Source organism: Balearica regulorum, chromosome 27 (assembly GCF_011004875.1).
Source record: "Balearica regulorum gibbericeps isolate bBalReg1 chromosome 27, bBalReg1.pri, whole genome shotgun sequence".
NCBI lineage: Eukaryota > Metazoa > Chordata > Aves > Gruiformes > Gruidae > Balearica > Balearica regulorum.
In genome coordinates, this window is record NC_046210.1 from 1,501,399 (window position 1) to 1,522,832 (window position 21,434).

Below are 21,434 nucleotides of genomic sequence, written 5' to 3' on the forward strand. Positions count from 1 at the left end.
CAGGGGACAGAGGGAGGCTTCCAAGGAGGATGATCCTCACTGCCTGAGGAACCCCAGCAAACAGGCAGTTACTCAGATGCTGGAGAAGCAACGGTCTGGGCCAGGCCATGACAGGAGGGTGGTGAAAGGAAAAGGAAAGGTTTTTCCTTCTGGAAGTAAAGCTGGAAATGGCCCGAGAAACCACATACTGCTCCTAAGGGGTTTATGCTGCAGACATGAGAGGCACAGGCTCAGGAAGAATCCCTCGGTTGTCAAGGCAGCTAATTTCAGTGCAGCTCACCAGTTTCTGCGCCGTGGGAGACTTGTGACTGACACACATGCACATCAACACACCAGTCCTCCCCCTGGGCCTGTAAACACCATCTGGAAGCATACGACACCATGAGTGTTTCATTTAATATTGCCCCTGCAAGGGGCTTCACTGTAACAGTAACAAGAAGGCATCTTTGCCAAGAGGTGCCCAGGGCTTAAAGACTCTAGGCAGTAACAGTGCCTCCAGGAAAGAAAAGCCAGAGGATGAAGGAGCAAGTCCAAGCAGCTCTGGAGCAGCCACAGTCCAAAGATTCAGAGCTGCTTCAGACAAGCCCTGGCTCATGCTGGAGGCGGAGGGCTCTGGCCAGGCCCAGTAACAGTGCTAGAGGCAGAGGGCTTAGGAGCGGCTCCGGTCTTCATGGTTGCCTACAATCATTTTGCTGTAGAGTTTCTGTTGCTCCTCCTTGAATGTGTCTTTCACCTTCTCCCTCTTCAGTCCTCCATCCCTGGGGAGAGAGTCATATCATCAGAGAAGCTGCAGGCATGCGCTGTCTGAAACTTCAGCTGGTGCTGCTCAGAGCAGGTCGGAGCTCCCGCAAAAGCCAGGCAGCCACACTTGGCACCTGACGTTGCCAGGGCACACTGCAGACCAAACTGTCCCCAAGGGGAGTTACTTTCACATCTTGCTCTGCCAGGAGCTGCACCCACAGCCCCACGCTGTGCACAACGTGGCAGCTCTGTCAGATGCGTGAGCTGCTCTGATACCACTACAGCAGACTGCCTGCAGGGCCCCTTTGCCTCCCAGGCTCTGAAGATCTCAGTCCCTGAAAAAGGAAGTTCCCAAACTCAACCCACTTTGCTGAGCAGCATCAAGTCAGAATCGGGGCATCCCGGTGCAAGCTGGAATCACACAATGAAGCCCTGGTGAAACAGAGACTTTGGTCTCTGCTACAGAAGAGCAGTTTTGGAGGTCACAGGCAAGATGTATCTCCATTTCTCCATAGGCCTACTCTGCCCAACGCAAGACACAAACTTAGCTCTACAGCCCACAAACACATACCAGGACCCAGGAACAAGGAACCCTGGAAGAGAAAAGTCTGCCCGGACTCACCAGAGCAGATCCACAAGGCCCCCCTGCCTGGCAATGGCTGACTTCACTCGATTGGCAAACTGGACAGCGTCCTCTTCGGGCTGTGGCAAAAGAACACTGTTCAGCAGGAGCACAGGGCCAAACAGGTAGCGGATCAGGTAGACCAGGTTCACCGCACTTACCTGCCTGGTCATTGGGGGCAAGTACCAGACACTGCAGACAATGGCCCAGCTGGTCATCATCCTAAGGAGGTAGGTTACCATGCCGTACTTGCTGCTGTTCCAAAAGGCATCTCCAAACTGTGGGTCATACTACAGAGGCAGAAGAGCTCATCAAAGTCAGGCAGTGGTCGCACCCTCCCTGAGGCTCCAGGTTCCACCCCACGCCCAGCTACAGGCCAGCTCTCCCCAGAGTGCTACAGGAGGAGACCTCAGCTTCCCCACGCCCTCAGACCAGGCTGTCGACCCAGCAGTGCCAAGGCTGGGCTGCCAAGGCTGAGCTCCCACGCAGAGGGCTACTTCCGCTGTGAGAATGTTTGCCTTCTCATACCTTGATGGCTACAGGGTAAACCGTGGCTCCAATTTCAAAGCTCCCCTTTTTGAACATCATCACAGACGTGTTGTTGATGCAGGTTCCTGTAAGAGGCAAGCACAATCTTCTCAACTTCCCTTTGCAAGTCAGTTCAGAAGGCTAAGCTATACACCTAAGGGCTGGGCCACAGGCCCCCAGCACCTGCCCCCTAACACTCACTCCAAACCCCGTTCTCTCTGTGCATAGGGTGGGTCACCGGGACATCATATATCTGACTTCCACATTCCGGGTTCAGTCAGCTCTTAAGATGCAATTCCCCTTTGTCTCAGTGAAGGGTCTCAAGGCCCTTGGCTGCGTAAGGAGGGAAGGAACGGAGATGCGGTGCTGTCCCAATGTGCCCTCTCCACCCAGCGCTTGTCTGGCCTTGCTCCGCAACTCACCTTCCGGAAAGATAAGAATAGGCAGTTTGCTCTTGTCCTGGACATGCTCTGTGAGCCTAAACAGAAGAGCGTCACCGATTAGCACAGAAGCTATCCTAGCAACCCACACAGCAGAGTCCTTATCGTGCAGTCGCTGGGGACTATCTGGGTGCCAGCGGCGCAGTCTCCCAGCACCCACGAGGCAAGGCAGTGTCCTCACCCAAGGGAAGTGGGCAGCCCCCCGCCTTTCCCAGTCTCCAGACCTCCCCTGCAGCTGTGACTGTCACACCTTTTGGCGACGAGGTGACGATCTTTGACCTCAGAGCGTTCAAACCAGACGTGGGGGCAAGCTTTCACCATGGCTCTCTGTATCACACCCATGAGCCCTCCGTGGATCTGACCCACCTGAACAGGGCAAGAAGACACAAGTTACAAGACCTGGGGAAACACGGAGGCCAACGCAGCTCCCAGCTTCACAGCCAAGTTGAGGTTCCTCTTTCTAACCCTGCCCCGGAAAGGCTGAGAGGAAAAGTCCCAGGGTCTGGCTGGAAGGACAGATGTAGCAAGTTCCAACTGCGTTCCACATTGCAGGAGGTCCAGCTGGGGAAGTGCTTTCCTTGGGGAAGCGTTTTGCCCAGCCATGGACAGCAAGCCCCAGAGCTCTACTTGCAAAGCAGTGCCCAGAGACCTCTGGTGCTCCGAGTTCCAGGCCAAGCTTGCTGGAAAGCCACGCACAACAGGCTATCTGTGCTCAGCATCCGAGAGCATCCTGCGATATCATGCAGGGAAAAGAAGTTCTGCATGCTCAAAAGCCTCTTGCTGCTTACTCCTTGTCCCATGCAATATGCTTGCTGCACCCACCACACACGCGGCCAGGCCCTGGCAGGCAGAGCTGGGACGCAGACCTTACCATCGCGTAGTAGCCATCGCTGGCCAGGATGATCACGTCAATGGGAGATGTGTGATTGGCCACACAGATGCCTCCATTTCGGGGTCTGTTTTCTCTAAATGCAAAACAAACGTACAGGTGAGGATGGAGGAATGAAGCGTGAGGCCCGCGAGAGGCACGGCATGGAGCAGCTAGTGGGAAGGGGCACCCTGTGGCAGGCAGTGCCTCCTTACCGGTCATGGTAGGTGATGATGGCTGTGAGGGCACGCACACAGATCCGGTAACACATCAGGTGGACATGCTTGCTCAGGAACTCCTTACACCTGCAGCCCAGAACAGAGACCGTCACCTCCCAGTTCTACAGTCTCCCCGTGTAATGGTGCCACTCAGCCCTGCTGACCCAGGCCACGAGATCCAACTGAGATTTCACATCTCTCCCATAGAAACACGTCTCAACCTGGGTTTCCCGTCAGCTTATGACTGCTGATTCTTAACTCATGAGAGCCAAACTCTGGCCTTTACGCTTTTCTGTTCTTATTCCCTTCATAGATGGGGCTGAGCGCTCCGCCACAGGCTTAGTGCTCACATCTAGGCCCTTTGTTTAAAATTACAGGGTGTCTGTTCCTGAGAGGCTACAGATGCCAGGACCATCTGCCTTGTCTGCAGCAGGCAGAGCAGATGGGCCTTGCAGGAAAACTTCAGGATTATTCGGTCTCAAACCGCACAGGGGGCTCCCCATCCCCTCTTCTCTCAAAGACAAACTCACCTTCCATTTGGCAAATATCCCACCACTGTGGTACCAGTCACCAACAAGCTGATGCCAGTAAACGCCAGGGCTATCCTGCAGAAAGAGGGAAGCTACATGCTAGCAAAACCAGGCCACAGGCCCTACTCATCAAGTAGCCTGTCTCTCCTGATCGTGTTGAACAGGGTCTGCACTTGCTGCAGTGGGAACAGGCCCCCAGCAGCACCTCGGCAGGCAGGTTCGCGCAGCAGCACTCACCTGAGGGGCAGAAGGAAGCAGTAGCGGATGAGCACACCCAGTCCCCAGAGTACAGTGAGGCGCAGGCTGATATACTGGAAGTTGTAGTTGGTCCTGCTGAGCAGGTTCCAGGACTCCAGCTCTTCAGCTGAGAACCTCTTGGTCACTTCATCATCCATGATGGTCTCGATGCCTTTGCGGCAGAAATAGAAGATATCTGAGAGCTCAAACTCAGGGGTGTCCAGGGCTTTGCCACTGCCACTCCGGCGGATCTCCTTTATCTCCTCTTCCAGTGATGTTGGTTCCTTTGCAATGATACCTGCAACATGCAGCAGGTAGCTCTGAGCAAAGCACGACTTGCCCGCTCAAAGACAGCTGAGAGCCAGGGCCCTCACTCGCCTGCCCTCCACAGGGCCCCCTTCCTTTCTCTGGTCCAGACAGGCACAAACCAGTCCTCCCAACTACCTAGAAACAAAGCACTCCCTGGGTGCTTCCCTCCCCTTCCTCAGGAAACGGATGTCTCCACAGCTCCCTCCAATCCATCCACATGGAAAAGGCTTCCCAGCACACCTCAGCTGCTCAGACACCACATTTACCCCATCTCCCGTAAAGAATTTTGAACTTCATGGGTACCCACGCAGGGCAGGATCTTACCATTGACATAGGGCTTGTATAATGGATGGTTCTTCTCCTTGGCACCACGCTCTATTCTCAGTGTCGCCCACTGCAAGAGACGCACATGACAAGCAAGATTCGCAAGGCCTGTAGCTCCACTTTGTACTACTTGTTTTACAGCTGGCTTCCAGGGAAGACCACGGTTAAGGGGAGAAGATGGGGCTAAAGCAGGAGGCTTCCGTACAGAACTGAAAGAGTGAGCGATGAACACAACTGAACCACGGTGGAAGCAGAGACTGGCCTGGGAGAAACGTTTTCACAGCAGAGATCTGTCTGCAATGGGACAAGACGACTGATGGGGAGGTAACTAGCACTGGCATAGGCCAGCCATGACGTGCACGCGTTTGTGGGCCATTCTGCACGGCAGAGCCCCAGCAGGAAGCAGGGAGTGCCAGAGGGAAAAACTGCTCAGCGGTCAGCAGGATTTTCTGCCGCCTCCGTGTCCTGCAGGCTCTGTTGCATCTGGGTCTGTGGGTGTCGCTCACCGCACAGCCTCTGGGTAGACTGTGCATCAGGCTGGGGTGGTCTGCGTCACAGCGCAGGATCATGGAACTGGTGCTATTTTTCAACCCTCGTTTCTTCCAAGCTCAAAGCACAGACTGTGTTTTTAGGCTGCTGCTAAAAACATCAGGCCGGTGTTGGGATGGGATCCTTCCCTCCCTGATTCAGTTAACAGCTGCTGTTGCTTCCCAGCTCACCATACACCCCAAAACAGCAGCAGCGAGCACCCTCAGACAGCTCTCTGGCAGCTGGCTGCCAAACCCCATGCCCAGGCTACCTGTTATCCCCAGAAATCTCTCTCAGATAATTCTCAGAGGCACCAGCAAAAACTGCAGGCTGGATTTCTGGCCAGTCTTCCTGCCTGCCCTCCAAGTAACCCTGGCAGCCTCACGCTCTTCTGCATTACACAGGCCCGGGAGAACAAGTTTCTAAAGGAGGACTTGTGTACAACATGCTTATTGCCCCAGGCTAGCTGCTCCATCAGGGATCTGTGAAGAAGAGGAAGCCGCTGGGAACTCCTGGTATCCCAATCTCAGCCCATGGCAGCATCAGATCAGGAGGCAGTGATCTGGGAATGCTAATTGCATACGGAGTGTCTGGCTCATCTAGCAGCCTCCTCTGCCAGCAGAAGGAACTGCAGGATTGCAGAAGATTGTCTAGACACTGCTGCCATCTCAGAAGTCAGAAGAGGAGCTCTGACCCAGCAAGAGTTGGGCAGCCTATGGAGAAGGCGTTCCTCACAAGCCCAGCACATCTCTATCCTGACTGCGGCAGCAGAAAACCCAAACTCCCACCTGGGAAGCACCAGGTTGGTCTCCCTCAGCACCAAGAGATGTGGCCTCTAGAGCTGGGAAAATTTTTCAGGTGAATAACGCTCCCCCAAAATACAATTCTGAATGACCAAACCTAGCGAGTGAATTTTCCACCAAATCTGTGAGCAGTTCTGCCAGTGCTCCTCTCTCCCACCACAAAGATTATTTGATAGAAACGGAAACAGACTTCAAAGTCTTTTCAGAAAAATAGTTTCAAATATAAACACCAAACCAGGTGTTGAGATTAAATGTTCCTGAATTGAAGAAAGAAGAAGAAAAAAATGAAACAAGGTGAAAAGTCCCATTTCAGATAAATCAAACTTATTAACTTTTTCTCCCAGTTTGGTCACTAAGTTTGAAGTCAGATCTTCAGCCACCTGCGTTAACGAAGCACCTCACAAAGCCCAGGGTCTTCCCATTCACACCTCAGGCTTTTGGGAGGACTCACGAGTTTAAAGACCTGAACGTTGCAAGCTCCCAGGGCTGCGTTCCCAGGCCAGCCAATGCAGCGACGCTCCTGGGGAAGACCAGCAGTAGCCGTACCATAAATCCTTTAGCAGCTTGAACTCCCTATTTAAGAGCCTAAAACCTCCCCATCAAGCACAGGGCACCCCTTTTCCTTTTGCTCGCGCTGCCAGGGTAGCGTGGCGTAGGCTTTATCTACTAGGAGTTTGGCAAAAATTCTGGTCTCACCAGGGACTTGCTTCAAGGAGGGGTGGTGGCTGTGAGACAGCCCATAAAATTAGTCTGCCAAAGGCAAGCAAGGGAACAGCATGACCCCAAGTTGGAAAATTCCACTTTGCCTCCCTGTGCCAAGAGGGTCAGCAAGGGCTGCTGGTCCTCCTCAGAGGCTGCAGGTCCAGGCATGGCTGCCGGGCTCAGCAGATAAGTAGGCGGCACGCTGGGACAGAAGGGTGTTGAGAGCTCTGGGTTCTGGCCACAGACCGCTCAGGGCTTGCGGTACAGACAGTCCTGCCTTACCTCCTGCTTTGGCTTCATCCAAACACGTGCCGGAGAGGAGCAGCCCGCTGACTGCAGCCCCGTCCCTCCCCATCACACTCTACACCCCTCTTGGCTTCTTCCCACATTGAACTGTAACAGCGCTCTGCCCCGCCTGGGACACGAACCCATCCAAGCACATCTACGGATCCTGCTGTACTATCGCGTGCTTACGGGCCACGCTATCCTAGTGCTTTACTTGAAGACTTACGGGATTAATTACAGAGAAAAACCAGCCCACGAACAGAGGTCTAGTGAACTGCATTTGGCTGAGCGACCCGAACAGGTCATCTGGCACCGGCACACGTCACCGACAAACCAACCTCCCACCCCAGGCATCTGCAATGCTCTTGCTGAGGGGCAAACGCCTCTCTTCCTAGCGTGACCATGCCTGACAAGACCCCTGTAAACACACAGAAAACATGACTTACCTGAAAAATCTTTAATAATGTTTTCATGTAAACCTTGCGGATGCCAAAGGAGACTCCAAAAATTGCTGGCACAATGATGAAAACCAGAAGCAGAGTGAAGAGGACGGTTATGGAAATCCCCAAGAGATTAACAACCAGGCTGTCAAAGGGGAGCAGGAGGAACATGGTGAAGGGCCCAGGCAAGGCTGGTGCCCTGCAACCAGAGAGAAAAGCTGCCCGCAGCGATTAACCAGTCCTCCCGTTATTCAGCAACGGTTTCACACATGCACTGAGTCCGCAGCCTGCTCACAGACCCCATTCCAAAGTTCACATCCTTTTTGGGCTCTGTGAGAGAGGGAATGCAACAGGATGAGGGAGAGCAGCCGGGAACAGCAAACAGTCTGCCGGGAGCCCAGGTGAGTTCAGACAGCGTGGGCCGCAGAGCTCAGAGAAGACGGAACATGCACACAGGTTCCTCCATGGGCACGCAGCGGGCACCGCAGTGAAACAGCTGCGTGAATAGATATCCTCCCAAGGCGCCGCTGCGGGCACCCAAGTCCTGCTCTGGGGCAGCTTGTGAAGAAGCTGGCAGTAGAATCCCCTTCTGGCTGCTGAAAGCATGCAAAGTCTCTTCACAGGGACAAGGTGGAGTCCATCCCTGAGCCTGCATTGGAGGAGATCGAGGGAGTTGGCACTTGCAGGAGCCTACCGCACGTGGAGCTATTATTGTTCTTTCCGTGAGGACACAGGCGCTAGCGCAGATCCTTGCATGACGCCTGGAACAAGTTTAATTCCAGAGGCCCCTGGCATCCACTCAGGCTGAAGGGTCGTTACAGACACGAGTGAAGCCTGTGTCCCTGGAAAGCTCTTCAACCAGCGAGTTGGCTTCTTGGCAGACGAGGCACTCACATGCCACCAGCACTGGTGGAGGAAAGAGAAATCAAAGTCAGGCAAGTCACGCAGCTCGGAGAGACGTCAACCCGGACAGGGTGGCAGGAGGCCAGGGACAGTGGGCTCTGAAACCTGGAAGGCAGTTCTTGGGCTGAGGTCACATCCCTCAGAGCAGCTCCTGAGACCCAGCGGACTCGGACTGGCACTCTAGCTACTGCCTGGCACTGTCACAGGCTTGGGAATCACCCCCTGCTGCCACTCGTCCTGTATTTTCATACCATCCACGCCTCAGATTGGGCAGACTCATCCAGCAACACGCCTAGAGCACAGGACGCTGCAATCAGGTCCCAAGTACGGGAAAGGAGCCAATGGAGTGACAGAAAACCCTTCCTCATGACAAAGATCTTATCGCCTCCCTCATTTCAGAGGCATCCAAGAGCACTGAGCTAGGCCAGGTACCCAGATTCCTGGGAAGGAATCACTTCCTCTACTCCTGCACACACATCTCACCCCCCCGGTCACACAGGGCAGCTTTACAAACAGTTCAGGACAGGAAGTTAGCCCAAGGGGAGAATTAATGCTGATGATTAGCCAAAGTGGAACTCGTTGGGGCACGGGGACCAGTCAAAGGTGAAACACGCGGCACTACAGCCCTTCCGGGGGTGCACGCCCACCGCAGCACGGGCACGCACAAGGCCAACTGAGGCTAGTAAAGAGAGACGAGCCTGCTTGGGGCAGGCCTCCCTCTGGCTACCGTCTTCACCTGGCTACGGACTGTCAGCCTGAGGAACGGGGTTTAACAGGTACCTGACAAGCACACGGGAGCAGAGGATAGGCTGGGAAGATCCTCTTGCCCCCCCCCCGTACGGTGCGTTCCAGCTGCCGGGTGAGCACTGCCGTACCAGTTACACTAAGAATATTGCCAGTGCTTCAAAAGAACGCGCGCACCTGCAGAAGCCACGTCCGAGGAGAGGCAGCTCCACAGCCACGCGCGTAACTGCCCATTATGCCAGAGCTGTCACCCATCAGAACCAGCACTCGTGCTGGCAAACTGGTCAGACCGGCCATCTGAGCTGGCAGCCGCTGCCCTAAGAGGGGCTCAGTTATTGCATTCCTCCACCGTGTCACCCCGCTGCGGCCCGTCAGGCCAGGCCACGCACCAGGCAGCACGCACGGCCGAGCGGCCACGCGCGATGAACCCCGGGCAAGCGCGGGCAGCCCTGCCTGCTGGCTACAACCTCCGGGGCTCACCCCAGGAAGATGCTGCTGAGCCCCCCCACCTCCCCCGGGGCTGACAGGACGCCGGTCCGGCCCCCACCGGCCCGGGGCAGAGGCAGGACCCGGCGGGCAGAGCGATGGCAACCCCGCACCGGTTGTCCCCGGGGCTACAGCTTTCACGTTGAACGCCCGGCGGCCGCGGATGAAGGCCCGCCCGCCGAACCGCACATATACATAACAGCGCAGCGGGGCTGGGCGCGGCTGCGGCGAGGCCGGGGGCAGCGGGAGCGTCGTTGTCAGCGTTATTCACCGGGAGCGCGGCGGGACACGGCCCACGGGAGCAGCGAATCGCGGCGAGGGCAGGGCCGGGGCTCGGTACGGCGACCTTCGGCCTCGGCGTGTGCGCGCCAGGCAGCGGGTGCTCCGCTCGGGCTCCAGGGGCTGGCTCCGCTCCTCCGACACGGACCGAGCGGCGGGGGCCGGGCTGTGGCACCGCGGGGGGGGGGGGGGGGGGGGGGGGGGGAGCGCTGCGGCGCAGCCGCGCGATGGGCCGGGCCGGGCCGGGCCGGTTCACACCCGGCGCGGGGGCGCTACGGAGCGGGCCGCATCGCGGCGGGGAGGCCGCGCTCCCCGAGGCGGGCACCGGTTAACGGTCCGCGGCCGGGCAGGGCCCTAGCCCCAAGCGCTCCGGCCCCACCGGGCACAGCGGGGGCCGGTGGCCCGAGGCCCGTGCGGGGAGGCAGGGAAGGGGTTGGGGGGGGGGGGGAAGGCAGCGCCGGGCCGAACCGGGCCGGTCACGCACTCACCTGCCGCCACTGCCGCCGGGCCCCGGCTCCGCCCCCGCCACGTGCCGTGCGCGCCCCCGCCCCGCGCTGCGTGCGTTGACGTCAGCGCGCCGCCCGCGGGGTCGAGCCCGCATGAACGTACCGTCCCCCGGCGCCGCCGGCAGAGGGCGCCCGCCGCCCCGGTGCGAGCTGAGGCAGAGGGAGGGGCGGGGGGGAGAGAAGGGGCAGGGAGACATGGGGAGACGGGGCAGGGAGAGGGGCGGAGAGAGGGGCAGGGAGACATGGGGAGACAGGGCAAGGAGAGGGGCAGGGAGACATGGGGAGACGGGGCAGGGAGAGATGGGGAGACAGGGCAGGGAGAGGGGCAGGGGGAGAGGGGCGGGGAGACAGGGCAGGGAGAGGGGCAGGGAGAGAGGGGGAGACAGGGCAGGGAGAGGGGCAGGGGGAGAGGGGCGGGGAGAGAGGGGCGGGGGCAGGCAGGGCAGGGCTGGAGAGAGGGGCAGGGGCACATGGGGAGACAGGGCAGAGAGAGGGGCAGGGGGAGAGAAAGACGGGGCAGAGCTGGAGAGAGGGGCAGGAGTTGCAAAGCACTGTCACTTTATTAACTTCCCATTACAGCACCAATGACCGGAGGCGCCAGGACTCGCAAAGCGCCGTCACTTTATTAACTAACTCCCTGTTACAGCACCAATGACCGGAGGCGCCCCTGCTGCCCCCCCACAGTGCCCAGCCCCGTAGCCTGCGTGCTCGGGCACCCCTGCAGCGAGCCCTCCTCGGGACCACGGTTCAGGGAGCGCCCGCAGCAGGAGACTAGCAGGGCAGCTGGCCCCGCTGGCAGCTGCTGCCACGCCGCTGTCACAGCCCGGGAGCACGAGCTCTGCCGAGGCCCCCAGCGCATGGGAGTGCATGCCCGCTGTGCAGCAGCTCCACACAAGGCATTTGGGCAGCACCAGGACCTCCGCAGCTCACGTGGCTGGCTCCCGCCCGAAGCGGCCAACAGACATGGACGCAGTCCACGGGCCACAGTTGTTCCTTTGTCACTCCCCTACTCTCACAATAGCGTTGCCTTGAGAACCTACGGGCAGCAGTTACACCAAGCAGCGGCTTCCAGCCTCTGTGGCAGGAGCCAGCAGTGAAGAAGCTTTCACGGAGATTGGTGGCTGCTCGTACAGCAGCAGGCCAGACACACAGAAGAGCTAACAAAACCATGAGCAGCATCTTCCACAGCTGACCCCTCCCCAAAGACCCTTGTACCATACTGAGGACACGGAGGGGACCTACACCTCTCCACACACTGCCTTCCTACCAATAAGGAGCCTGGCTCTCTGAGCGCCGCCAGGTCTGCAGGTGAGAAAGGACCAGGGCGGCAGCCCGAGAGGTGCCAAGACGCTCCCAGGCCCCGTTGGCACTCTTCACGGCATGGGAGGGTGGGCGGGTCACGCCCACATGGCAGATCTTGTAGTTCCTCCCGTGGTTGTTGTCCCAGTGGGTCTTCTGGCCGCACTGGAAGGAGATGCAGAACTCTGTGGCCCTGCGGGAGACGGATGGCTTGGGCAGGGCAAGCTCAAAAGAGAACGTGTCTGTGTCGGCTGAGCCGTACGTGCTATGCATGTACTGGCAGGAAATGTCCCGGAAGCTCTTCCAGCCATCGAAGGTGATGCGGACCATCACTTTCTTCTCGTACTCGATGTTTCTGACCTTCACTGTCCCTGACAGGGTACGGTCCTGGATCAGGCAGTTCTCCAGGCAGACAAGGTTGCTGTGTAGGCGGCTGCGGAAAGTCATGTAGTCCACAGAGGGCTGTGGGAAGTCCAGCACGTACCTGCACACCTCTGGGCGTGAGTCCCGCAGCCTAGGTCGGAAGCAGGCAAGGTCAGACAGGGCATGCTGCAAGTCACAGAGGTCCTCCTCAATCTTTGAGAAGAAGCGGACAGCTGTCAGCGAGAGCCCCTTCATGTCAGCAAACACGACTCTCTTCTTCTTCTGGCCCTTGGAGCTCTTGGTGCTATCTCGCCGCTCAGGTTCGGGTTCTGCGCTCAGCTTCTGGTTGAGACAGGATCGGAGGGGTTTGCGCCCCCGGTTGCCCCGCAGCTCCTCATAGGAGTTCAGCAGCTTGCGGATGGGGGGTGAGTGGCTCAGGCAGAGCTGCACGGCCAGGTCCACGGGCATGGCTGGGGGGGCGATGGCCCGCGCTCTGTACACCTGGAAAAGCCTAGAGGCGAAGAGGGGGTCAGGCGGTGTCCCCAGCTGCCGGGCCTCCAGCCGCGGCGAGCACCCCCCTGCCCTCCGCCCGCCCCCACCCCGCGCTCACTCGCCGCAGCTCATCGCGTCCCGCCCGCTCCGGTCCCGCTGCCGACGGCTCCGCGCAGTCAATGGAGCCGTGGGAGCGCCGGCGGCCGGGACACCCCGCGGCTTTGGCGACAGCCAATCAGCGCCGCAGACACGCTCCGAGCGGCCAATAGGGACCCGGGACCGTCCCGCCCCCGAGGAGATGAGCGCGCGCCCTCGGTCCGCCCCGGCCGAGCGGCCCCGTCGAGGGCCGCCACCCCCCCCCCCCCCGCCCCGTTTGCTCCCACCGCGGCCGGGCTCTGCCCGCTGGCCCCGACACCGGCAAAGGAGCCCTCTCGAGCGAGGCCGATTGACGAGGGCCGGACCGGAGACGGCCCCGAGGGAAGGGCTCAGAAACCGAGCAAGCCCAACGACCCGGGTACCGGAGACCGCCCTCTCTCCCTCGGGTAACGCTCCTGGCTTGCGGCCTTCTCATCCTCGGGACGAGGAGAAGAGCCCGACTTCCTGATGCAGTGGGCTAACAGGAGTGGCGGCACAGGAAAAGCTCCCGCTGCCAGAAAAACACGAGTGCTTTTAGAAGATAAACGGTTACTGAACTACCCACCCTCGGAGGAAACTACACGAAGAAGAGGAGCACGTTCCTCTCACCTTGTCTTGAGTGGCAGGAGGTTTGAAATGCTTTTATATGTCTCTTTTCAGGCACTCGTTCAAAGACAGCTATTTCTAGAGTGTCTAAGCACAAAGACAATCCCAGACTCCAGGCTCATCCTCTATCTAAAGTGAATCTCAGAACCCAGTTCCTTGCCCTGAAAAAGAAATTCACTCACACCTGAGCAGACAAGAGACAGTGCACCGTCCCTGACATCTATATTCAAAATCACCTTCACTGTTTAGCTCACAGGTGACTCCTTGACAGAAAAGACTGCCACCTAAATCAGATCACCCCTGCCCTGTACTACCTGCTAATCTCTCCAGAGCTGTCTAGCCATTTATGTTAAGCAGCCCTGATTGTTCCTGCTGACAACACAGATTTTCATCAGCTCATGACACAACCTACCTATCAGTATCTATACATGGCTTTCCATCGCCACCGCGTCTGAATGTCTCCAGCACGACGCAAGACACCTCTTGCAGAACAGCCGGAAGAAGTGAGCCTGAACCCAGCGCCTGGCTGGCAAAAAGCTGCACTTCAGCCCTGGCCTCAGTCAGCAAAAACATCAGAAAAAGAAGCAAGAGAGTCAAAGTGGCACCATCCCCTATCAGGATGTGTGGCACTTGCGTCACCGCTGGCCAGACGCTCCTGCCTGGGGAGGAGCAGGACCGCGATCTTTGTGGGTGACCAGGAGCCAGAAGCACTCGTCTGGCTGGGCCTGCAGTGCTGGGTGCCAGCCCCCAGCCTGGCCAGCACCAGAGCCCATCCGCCTGCTGGGCCTAGGCCAGAGCTCCTGCTGCCGGCACGCAGCCCGCACGCTGTGGCGGAAGCCTCGAGCTGGAGCCCGGGCTAGTGACCATGCTCAGGCCCGAGCTGGAAGCAGTGTTCCCCATTTCTGAGGCCAGCCCCACATCCTTCCACAGAGGTCAGCTGGAGGATCAGCTACAGCGTACTCACCTCCACAAGGTTTAACTGCGGCTGCAACCGCCCAAGTTACAAACCCAAGTGACATCTCCCAAGGTCATGACAGCAAACTGTTCCCCTTTTTCTCTGAACTAAGGGCTCTTGCTCGTGGTCTTGCAAGTTGTCTGCTTTTGAACCTTTGAATACTTGAAACCTTTGCCCAGAGAATTTCCAGTTGTTGCCCCACCATGCAGGAAAGTTTGTGTATGTAGCTGTCGCTACTAAGGAACAATCATCCTCACCGAATCACATATTATTTGAGATCATTTTCCTGTAGATACCCAGGGGAAAAAAAAAAAAAAAGATACAGAACCACCTTTGGATTACTCTTCCTAGACAGGACTTTCAGAGGAACACCTCCCTGGATACCAGCTCTAATGCAGGTATTTCTCAATTTTGGGAAAGCTGCTGTCACCCAGAAGTACAGCAGCCTACAGCCAGGGTTAACCATGGCAGTAGAAGAGAGAGCCCACAGAAGAATACCAGGGACAGGTTTTCCACATTTCAGACATGACTGGGGCCCAAGGGGAGGCAGTCCCCTGTGCACTGTTGTGATGGGTTGCATACTAGACAACTCCACACGCTTACAAGCACAGATGCCCTCCAGTACATAAACGCAGGCAATGAGTCAATTATCAGCATTGCTTTCCAAGAACCATCCTTTCTTCATGCCCTCTCAGGCTGACAGCGTGTTTCCCCCCACTTCAGTGACTTGGGGGAGTCCACAGATATTAAAGTGTCTTCCTAGCAATGCAACAGCTTGTCCCACCTTTCTCCTGCACGCAGGAGAGTGGATCCGGCTCAGGCTGGGAAATCACAGCTCACCATCAGTGCCCTCCTTGCGACCTCTTTCACCATCCACCTACTTTGCGTTTAGAGCTAATCGCTCAGTAAACCCAAGCTATCTCCACCTCAGAAGGAGCAGAGAACAGGGGGTGTACTTGAGCCCAAGCTTAACAGCAGACTCCGTGGAAGCTGGAAAAGCTGCTCCCACTCTGTGCATTCTCTTCCAGAGGCACCGATTCAGATGGACAGACTGCTGGGTCTTCTCCTCCATCTAAAAGTACAAGCCAAAAGCATGTCTTCCTTGACAAAGTTGCAGACACTTCTTCCCCCAGCACAGACAGAAGAGAGGCACAGTGTCAGCAGTGAGGCAGCACCCAGTCCCAGAAGTGTCTCAGTATTCAGTCATGGAAGGATGCAAAAAGCAGACAGCAACATTTTCAGGTATGCCAAAACTGAATCTCACTATTAGCCTGACTGATTTCAGCCTACTAGCTATCTTCAAAAATCCTGCACAGCCTGTGATGATGTTGCCACGTGCCAGCTGTCTGACTCCAGAGAGGAACTGTACTGAAGGCACTCTGGAAAGAATCAGATCCAGTTCAGGTTCAGCTGCTAGAAGAGGACAGGGGCCCCTTATCACATTGCTGCAGCCACGTGAGATGCAGCAGTGAGGCAAGTACTAGCTGTCTGGACAATCAGTCAGTCAATCTTAATAGGGCCAAGGAGAAAGTCTGCCAGACGTGCCACCTAGACATTCTCCAAGCAGCTCTTCTATAGCACGCTTCTGCGGCAGCGGATTAACGATGACTTTGGCTGGGAGCTTCAGTCACCTCTGTGAAGCTGCCTGGGCTGTAGATACGGGCAGGGCACAATCTACAGCTCTTCCTGGGGGGCTGTGCACAGGTATGTGCTACTGATTCCTAAGGATTAAACCCAGCCTCCTCTTAACGTCTATACTTAAAAGAATCTTCTTTACCTAAATGGATTCATTAGGAAAACTATAAACCACACATGTGAAGCCACTCACACTACAAGATGCACTGTGTCACCCACACTACAAGATGCACTGTGTCACCACCCGCCTGGCAGAGGGAGTGTCAGAGGAGCACCAGGCTGTTCTTTGGACAGAGCACCATGCAAGGAAGACCCTGCCGTGAAGAAACAAGAGCCGCTGTCTGCCCACACGCCTGGCAGGCACCGAGCTGAGGCAGCACGGGACACCCTGGCTTCTCCTCCAAGTAGGAGAGGCACGCACAGGTCAACAGGGCCAGAGGAGATTTTCCTCTGCGTGACCAGCACAAAGGAGTTGCCTTGCCCTAGCAGCTGTTTCAGTAGAAGGGAGTTTGACAGTTTCTACCCTCACAAATGCAATCAGAAGCTGTACCAAACTCTTCAGTCTGTGGAGGGAGGGTCTTCAGATCATGCACAGCAGAAAGCTGCTTTCTTCTGAGCCCTGAATTACAGTTGTTCCATTTTAGCGAAACTGGCCGCCACTGATCTTGAATAAGACATCCCAGCAGCTACACACTGAAGCTTTCCAGAAATGTCCCCCAACTCGTCACTTTGCATTTGTTCTATTGCTCCAAGTCTCCCTGCACTGGGAGCTGAACGCTCTGCTGCAGAAATCAAATACAGAGCGCTAGCCTGATAGGAAGCAGCACAAATAACACACAAAAACATGGTGAGGCAAAAACAAGAGTCCTATCCTCATCCTGCAGCAAGAGACAGTTCTGGGAAAGCTCTGCCAGCTTCATGCTTTCTAAACAACATGAAGGCACTACAAGCCCCTACAAGCTTATGGAATTCCTCAGAGCTCTTCACTCAGCTGCTGATCATGCAGACCATCCTGTACCAAGGGCTCTACTTGCTCTGGAGTTCACTGACCAAGGCAGCCTTGAGCTTAAGGATTAGCTGTAATAGTGGTGCAATCTCCCTGAAGTCAGCCAGTCCAAAGAAGCAGGTCAGAAAAGGCTGGAAAAGCAGCAAGGCCCTCTGCGCAAGATCTGCTCTGGTGTTGGCTTCGGGCAAAGTCCATGCACGTAGCAGAACTGCAGATCAGAACACAAATTTTATGTGGGCAGTATGAAGACCCCATGGCTCTGGCACAAACACTCTGAGTGTGAACCAGTTGCTCTGGTTAAGAAGAGCTTTGTAACAAACCTGCAAATGCTGTCTGACATTTCTAAAGCTTTGATCGTGATTGCACCTTTCGCAACCTGATCGCGGAAAACACAGCTGCCTGTGGCTCCTGGAGGCACTCACTCCTTGGCCCGGGGCAAGAAATGCCATTATCAGCACAAGGTCCAGGTAGCAATTCCAAATCCAGGCCTACTCTGCAGGCAAATCTCAGATACCTGTAATGGCAAGGGTGGATATCTTACAAGGATAGTGCCAAAATGTCAGGAAAAAGCAGCATAACTCCACTTGGGCCATATTAGAAGGGGCTGTACTAACACAACTGTATCCACACTGGGACACAGGCTGCATAGGCAGAACAAAGCTCATGCAGCCTGCCTTCCCCACAGGCAGGGCCTTTCCAAGGAAGGACAGACTTGCTGTTTGGTCTGCATAACAACTCTTCAAGGGACAAACTAAGCAAGTAGAAGCCCTGAATCCCTAGGCTCATGGCCATGAGCTGACGTTGTCAGAAAGACAAAGGGAACAAACTTGATAAACTCTTCACTCTCCCTTCCCACTGAAGGTACGAGCTGGTGCTAAGCACCCCACACATGAACTTATGGCTCTCCCATGACATTCCCTTTGCTCTGACCTGCAGTTTCCATACTTAACACGTTCCCACTCCTTCCTACTCCTTCTGCAAGAATCAAGATTTGCTCAGCCAGCAAATACCTTTATGTGCAGTGTTTTTCTGCTCAATGGATCGTGTGGTAAAGATGGTGCAGAAGTATCCCCCCCTTCACCTCAGAGCAATTGGCCACTTGCACAATACCCAGGGTTGCACCGACCCTGTGACAAGATCAAAGCCGATGGGGGAAGGTGGAGTTTACATAGCTGGTTGCCACACCATTCAGTCACAGTTTCCACCCGATAGCCTAATTTAAAGAACAGTGCTAAACTGGAACAGGAATGAACACACAGCTGCAGATTTAAACAGAGAGCACCCTGCTATTTACAGAGGCTGTATTCGCCTTTGAGGATAGATGCGCTCTGTCCACGTCTGCTGTCAAACCAGCCTGGGATCTTGAGAGGCAGTAGCTACAGTCCTCCCTCCCTCGGGACTCCAAGGGGACCCGTGGCAAGGCTGCTGCAAGGCCACCTTAGAGGAAGTGCAGTGACACAGACTGCCCTCACTCAGGAGCCTCAGAGCCAGGCGCCTGGCTATATTCCAGGCACGTCATAAGCAATAAGGAATTTGACAAACTGTGGGGGTAACCAGCCCCTCTGCATCAGCAGAGGGAAAGTTGTCCTGCTGGGTTATTTGCCTGCTTCCAAGGGTACTCCTCCCAACACCGCTGCTGCCCTGCCCAGCCCCACCACGGCCGGAGGGGACACGGCCCGGGCAGCCTCACGGCTCCACCGCGCCGCCCCGGCGCCACCTGCCGACTGCGTCCCATCCCGGCACCCGCGGGACGGCGAGGACGGGGAGGCGGCTGCGGCAGCTGCGGCCCGGCGTCACCTGGGCCCCGGCCCTGCACTTACCGCTCGCCCCTCAGATGAGCTGCACCGCTCCCGAGGCCACCAGCGGGGCGATGGTCTTGTACCGGATCAGGTGCTGCGAGCCCTCCTCCAGGTCGATGGTGTAGTCTCTGCCAGACAGAGCTGAAGGTAAGCCGCCTCTCCTCTCGCTGCAACCCACGCCGCTTTGTGAAACTAAATTATTTATGTGCGCCACACAGCGAAGCGCCCACCTACCTCTGCTCGTCCATCTCTGGCTGGACCAGGATGTTCTCCTGCCGCTCCAACACCCTCAGGAACACAAAGGAGTCCAGGTTGGGCTTCGGAACTGCAGACAACAGATTCAGAGCACAGGCTCAGTGCTTGCCTGTGTTCCTCTGCAGGACACCGAGCTAACAGAGGGGTACGAGGGACAGCAAACTCGTGGCCAGTAAAGGGAATGCCAGACACTTCTGATTGATGTAGCGTGCACTGCCTCAACGTGAGACAAGACTCGGTGGCAGGGGCCAGCATGATCCTCTGACAGCAGCATCAAGCCACGTACCGCACAGCAGAGCAGTGTTATCACACTGTTACTACGTCATCTTTGCTTCTGCTGAGTGCCAGTGCAGGACTAGCCCTCAACATTTCATGCTCCCCAGAGCTTCCCCCTACCCCTGCTGCTATAATTTTCAGGTGACCCTGCAGTCTGGATGTACTCACCTGATTTTAGCAGAGACACTTTCTGCAGGTTGGGCGGCATATGTTTTAGGGCCACGTTTTTCAGATAAGTCTCCGTGTTTGCCATGTACCTGAAACAAATCATTGGAGCATTTACCGGATTAATCAAATACAAATTTGCAGGGAGGGCATTGACTCAAAACAGCAGCAAGCAACATCTCCCAGTCCTACAGGCATGGCCAGAAACCAGCCTAATGGCTCGCACTGGTAACTGGCTCAGAGTTACCAGAGCTACTTCATTTCAGCTCTTTCCTTGTCCATAAGGAAACCTGGTAAACCCCGTGATTCTTACTGCAAGCTTGTCTAAGGCTAACAGTCTCAAGAACTGTTCAGCATAACACATGGGTGAGTTCTATAACCTATAAAAAGGGGAGGGAGATGCCTCCAAAACATACTCACTCTTTAGCAAAAGCAAACTCCTCTGGTGATAGAATGGAAGGCTCCCCTTCGGCTCGAGACTTCTCCTTCTCCAGGACATGGGGGAAAAACTTCTCTATCTGATATGGGAACAAAATCCCAAAGGTTGAAACAGACCTCTCCCAGTAGCTCAGTGCCTACAATCCCCACTCCCGAGGCTTCCCCAGCAAGCAGCGGTCCCCTGCCCCACAGGTATATGCAGCAGCCACAGGCCTGCCCACATACCTGCTCCTGAATTAACAGCGGTATGGTCAGCTGGGGTCTCCAAGCTGCACAACCATCTGTGTACGTGGCAGGACCCAGGCAGAACACGCAAGTATTCAATTGTGCCATCCTGGCCTTAGATAAGGTAAGAGAAGGCTCATAGCAATGCTGTAACCCTCCTTCATCACAACAGAAAAGAGTGTCCAAGGAATGAATTGAGTTGCACTTCGGAGGACACAGAGAGAGAGAGCACGCTTTAACTAAGTGTCTTGCTGAAGCAGGAGGCATTATATAGGTAAAAATCACTCCTGAAATTACCCTTTTTCATCTCCTGGGCAGCACAAGCGAGAATTACCTTCACAAGCCTACATCGCAAGTAGCTGCTGAGCACATAACGGATCCTTTCAATCTCCATGCGGTGAACGCTGACCTTCAAGTCTCCACTCTTTGCCCGTTTCAGGTTTTCCTCCTGCAAGGAAAGGCAAATAGAAATTAAACGGCTGAAATGTCAAACAAGAAGAAATAGAGAGGAAGATGGGTTTCGTACATAGGACCCACAAAAACAGACTGCAGCTGCTTTTGGTGACACAAACCATGCTATTTCCTTGTATTTCCCAGTCCCCTCTCCAAAAGAAACTCAAAAAAGCTACTCAGAACAGCCTTCTCTCATGGACAGGGGAGCAGACAATCCTGGCAATCCCAGAGGGACCCAAGCACCTATCTGCCAGGCCAGGCAACCAGGGCTTGCCTGTACCACTGCCCAGCAGAACCTACCATGTGGTCCAGCTGCTCCACAACACACTCAACGATCTCAGGTTTGCTCTCCAGCAGCTCTGGAGCAAACTTCTCATTCAGCCAGGCCTGAAAGAAGGCACACTGTAAGTAGAAGGGAAGAATGCACCTGCTATACGCCCCAGCCCCCAGAGAGGCCAGAAACTCAGCCCTCCCCACCTCCTCCGGCCAGCCCAGGGGCCCGGGCCCCAGCCGCCCCACGTCTCCCCTAGAGAACTCAGGGCCCAGTTTTCAGTCACACACAGCCCTCCTCTTCCCCCCCTCCCCCCCGATCTCCCCAGAGACTCGGCCCTCAGCCCCACACTACCTGCTCCAAGCTGCGGATGAGCTGCGCCGGAGTGAGCACCAGTTCCTCACTGCCTCCATCCGAGTCCCCCTCCGTCCCCTCACCGCCGGCTGCCGCCATCCCACCAAAGCCTCCCGCCAACGGCCGCCCCCCCCACGCGCATGCGCGGACCGCCCCACTGCGCAGGCGCCCGGCGCCGCCTAGGCGAGCCCCCTCACTGCGCAGGCGCCTGGCC

At 56.3% G+C, this 21,434-nt stretch overlaps 3 protein-coding genes across 5 annotated transcripts; all 3 read right to left on the reverse strand.

The window, feature by feature from the left end:
• Nucleotides 1-376: 376 nt before the first annotated feature.
• Nucleotides 377-10,593, reverse strand: GPAT4 (glycerol-3-phosphate acyltransferase 4). Its single transcript, XM_075736491.1, has 13 exons — nucleotides 10,476-10,593; nucleotides 7,582-8,481; nucleotides 4,818-4,887; nucleotides 4,185-4,482; nucleotides 3,948-4,022; nucleotides 3,415-3,504; nucleotides 3,203-3,296; nucleotides 2,582-2,697; nucleotides 2,314-2,369; nucleotides 1,892-1,977; nucleotides 1,525-1,653; nucleotides 1,364-1,443; nucleotides 377-758 (listed from the first exon to the last, which is right to left on the reverse strand). Exons 2-13 carry the CDS (start codon nucleotides 7,744-7,746, stop codon nucleotides 650-652), a joined length of 1,368 nt encoding a protein of 455 aa, XP_075592606.1. The 5' UTR covers nucleotides 7,747-8,481; nucleotides 10,476-10,593; the 3' UTR covers nucleotides 377-649.
• Nucleotides 10,594-11,080: 487 nt separating this feature from the next.
• LOC104634271 (protein phosphatase 1 regulatory subunit 3C-B-like) lies at nucleotides 11,081-12,623 on the reverse strand. Its single transcript, XM_010300745.2, has one exon. The coding sequence runs from the start codon at nucleotides 12,621-12,623 to the stop codon at nucleotides 11,757-11,759; it is 867 nt and encodes a 288-aa protein (XP_010299047.1). The 3' UTR covers nucleotides 11,081-11,756.
• GINS4 (GINS complex subunit 4) lies at nucleotides 11,081-21,370 on the reverse strand. Of its 3 annotated transcripts, XR_012832617.1 has the most exons (9): nucleotides 21,221-21,370; nucleotides 20,896-20,982; nucleotides 20,477-20,590; nucleotides 19,900-19,997; nucleotides 19,483-19,571; nucleotides 19,018-19,108; nucleotides 18,805-18,911; nucleotides 17,305-17,498; nucleotides 16,827-17,192 (listed from the first exon to the last, which is right to left on the reverse strand). XR_012832617.1 is itself a non-coding variant. In XM_075736824.1 (8 exons), exons 1-7 carry the CDS (start codon nucleotides 21,317-21,319, stop codon nucleotides 18,815-18,817), a joined length of 675 nt encoding a protein of 224 aa, XP_075592939.1. In that variant the 5' UTR covers nucleotides 21,320-21,370; the 3' UTR covers nucleotides 11,081-12,666; nucleotides 18,805-18,814. The 3 variants fall into 3 exon arrangements, 2 of the variants coding, with proteins under 2 accessions (XP_075592939.1, XP_075592940.1); XM_075736824.1 differs by lacking the exons at nucleotides 16,827-17,192; nucleotides 17,305-17,498 and adding an exon at nucleotides 11,081-12,666; XM_075736825.1 differs by having other exon boundaries at nucleotides 16,827-17,498.
• Nucleotides 21,371-21,434: the final 64 nt, after the last annotated feature.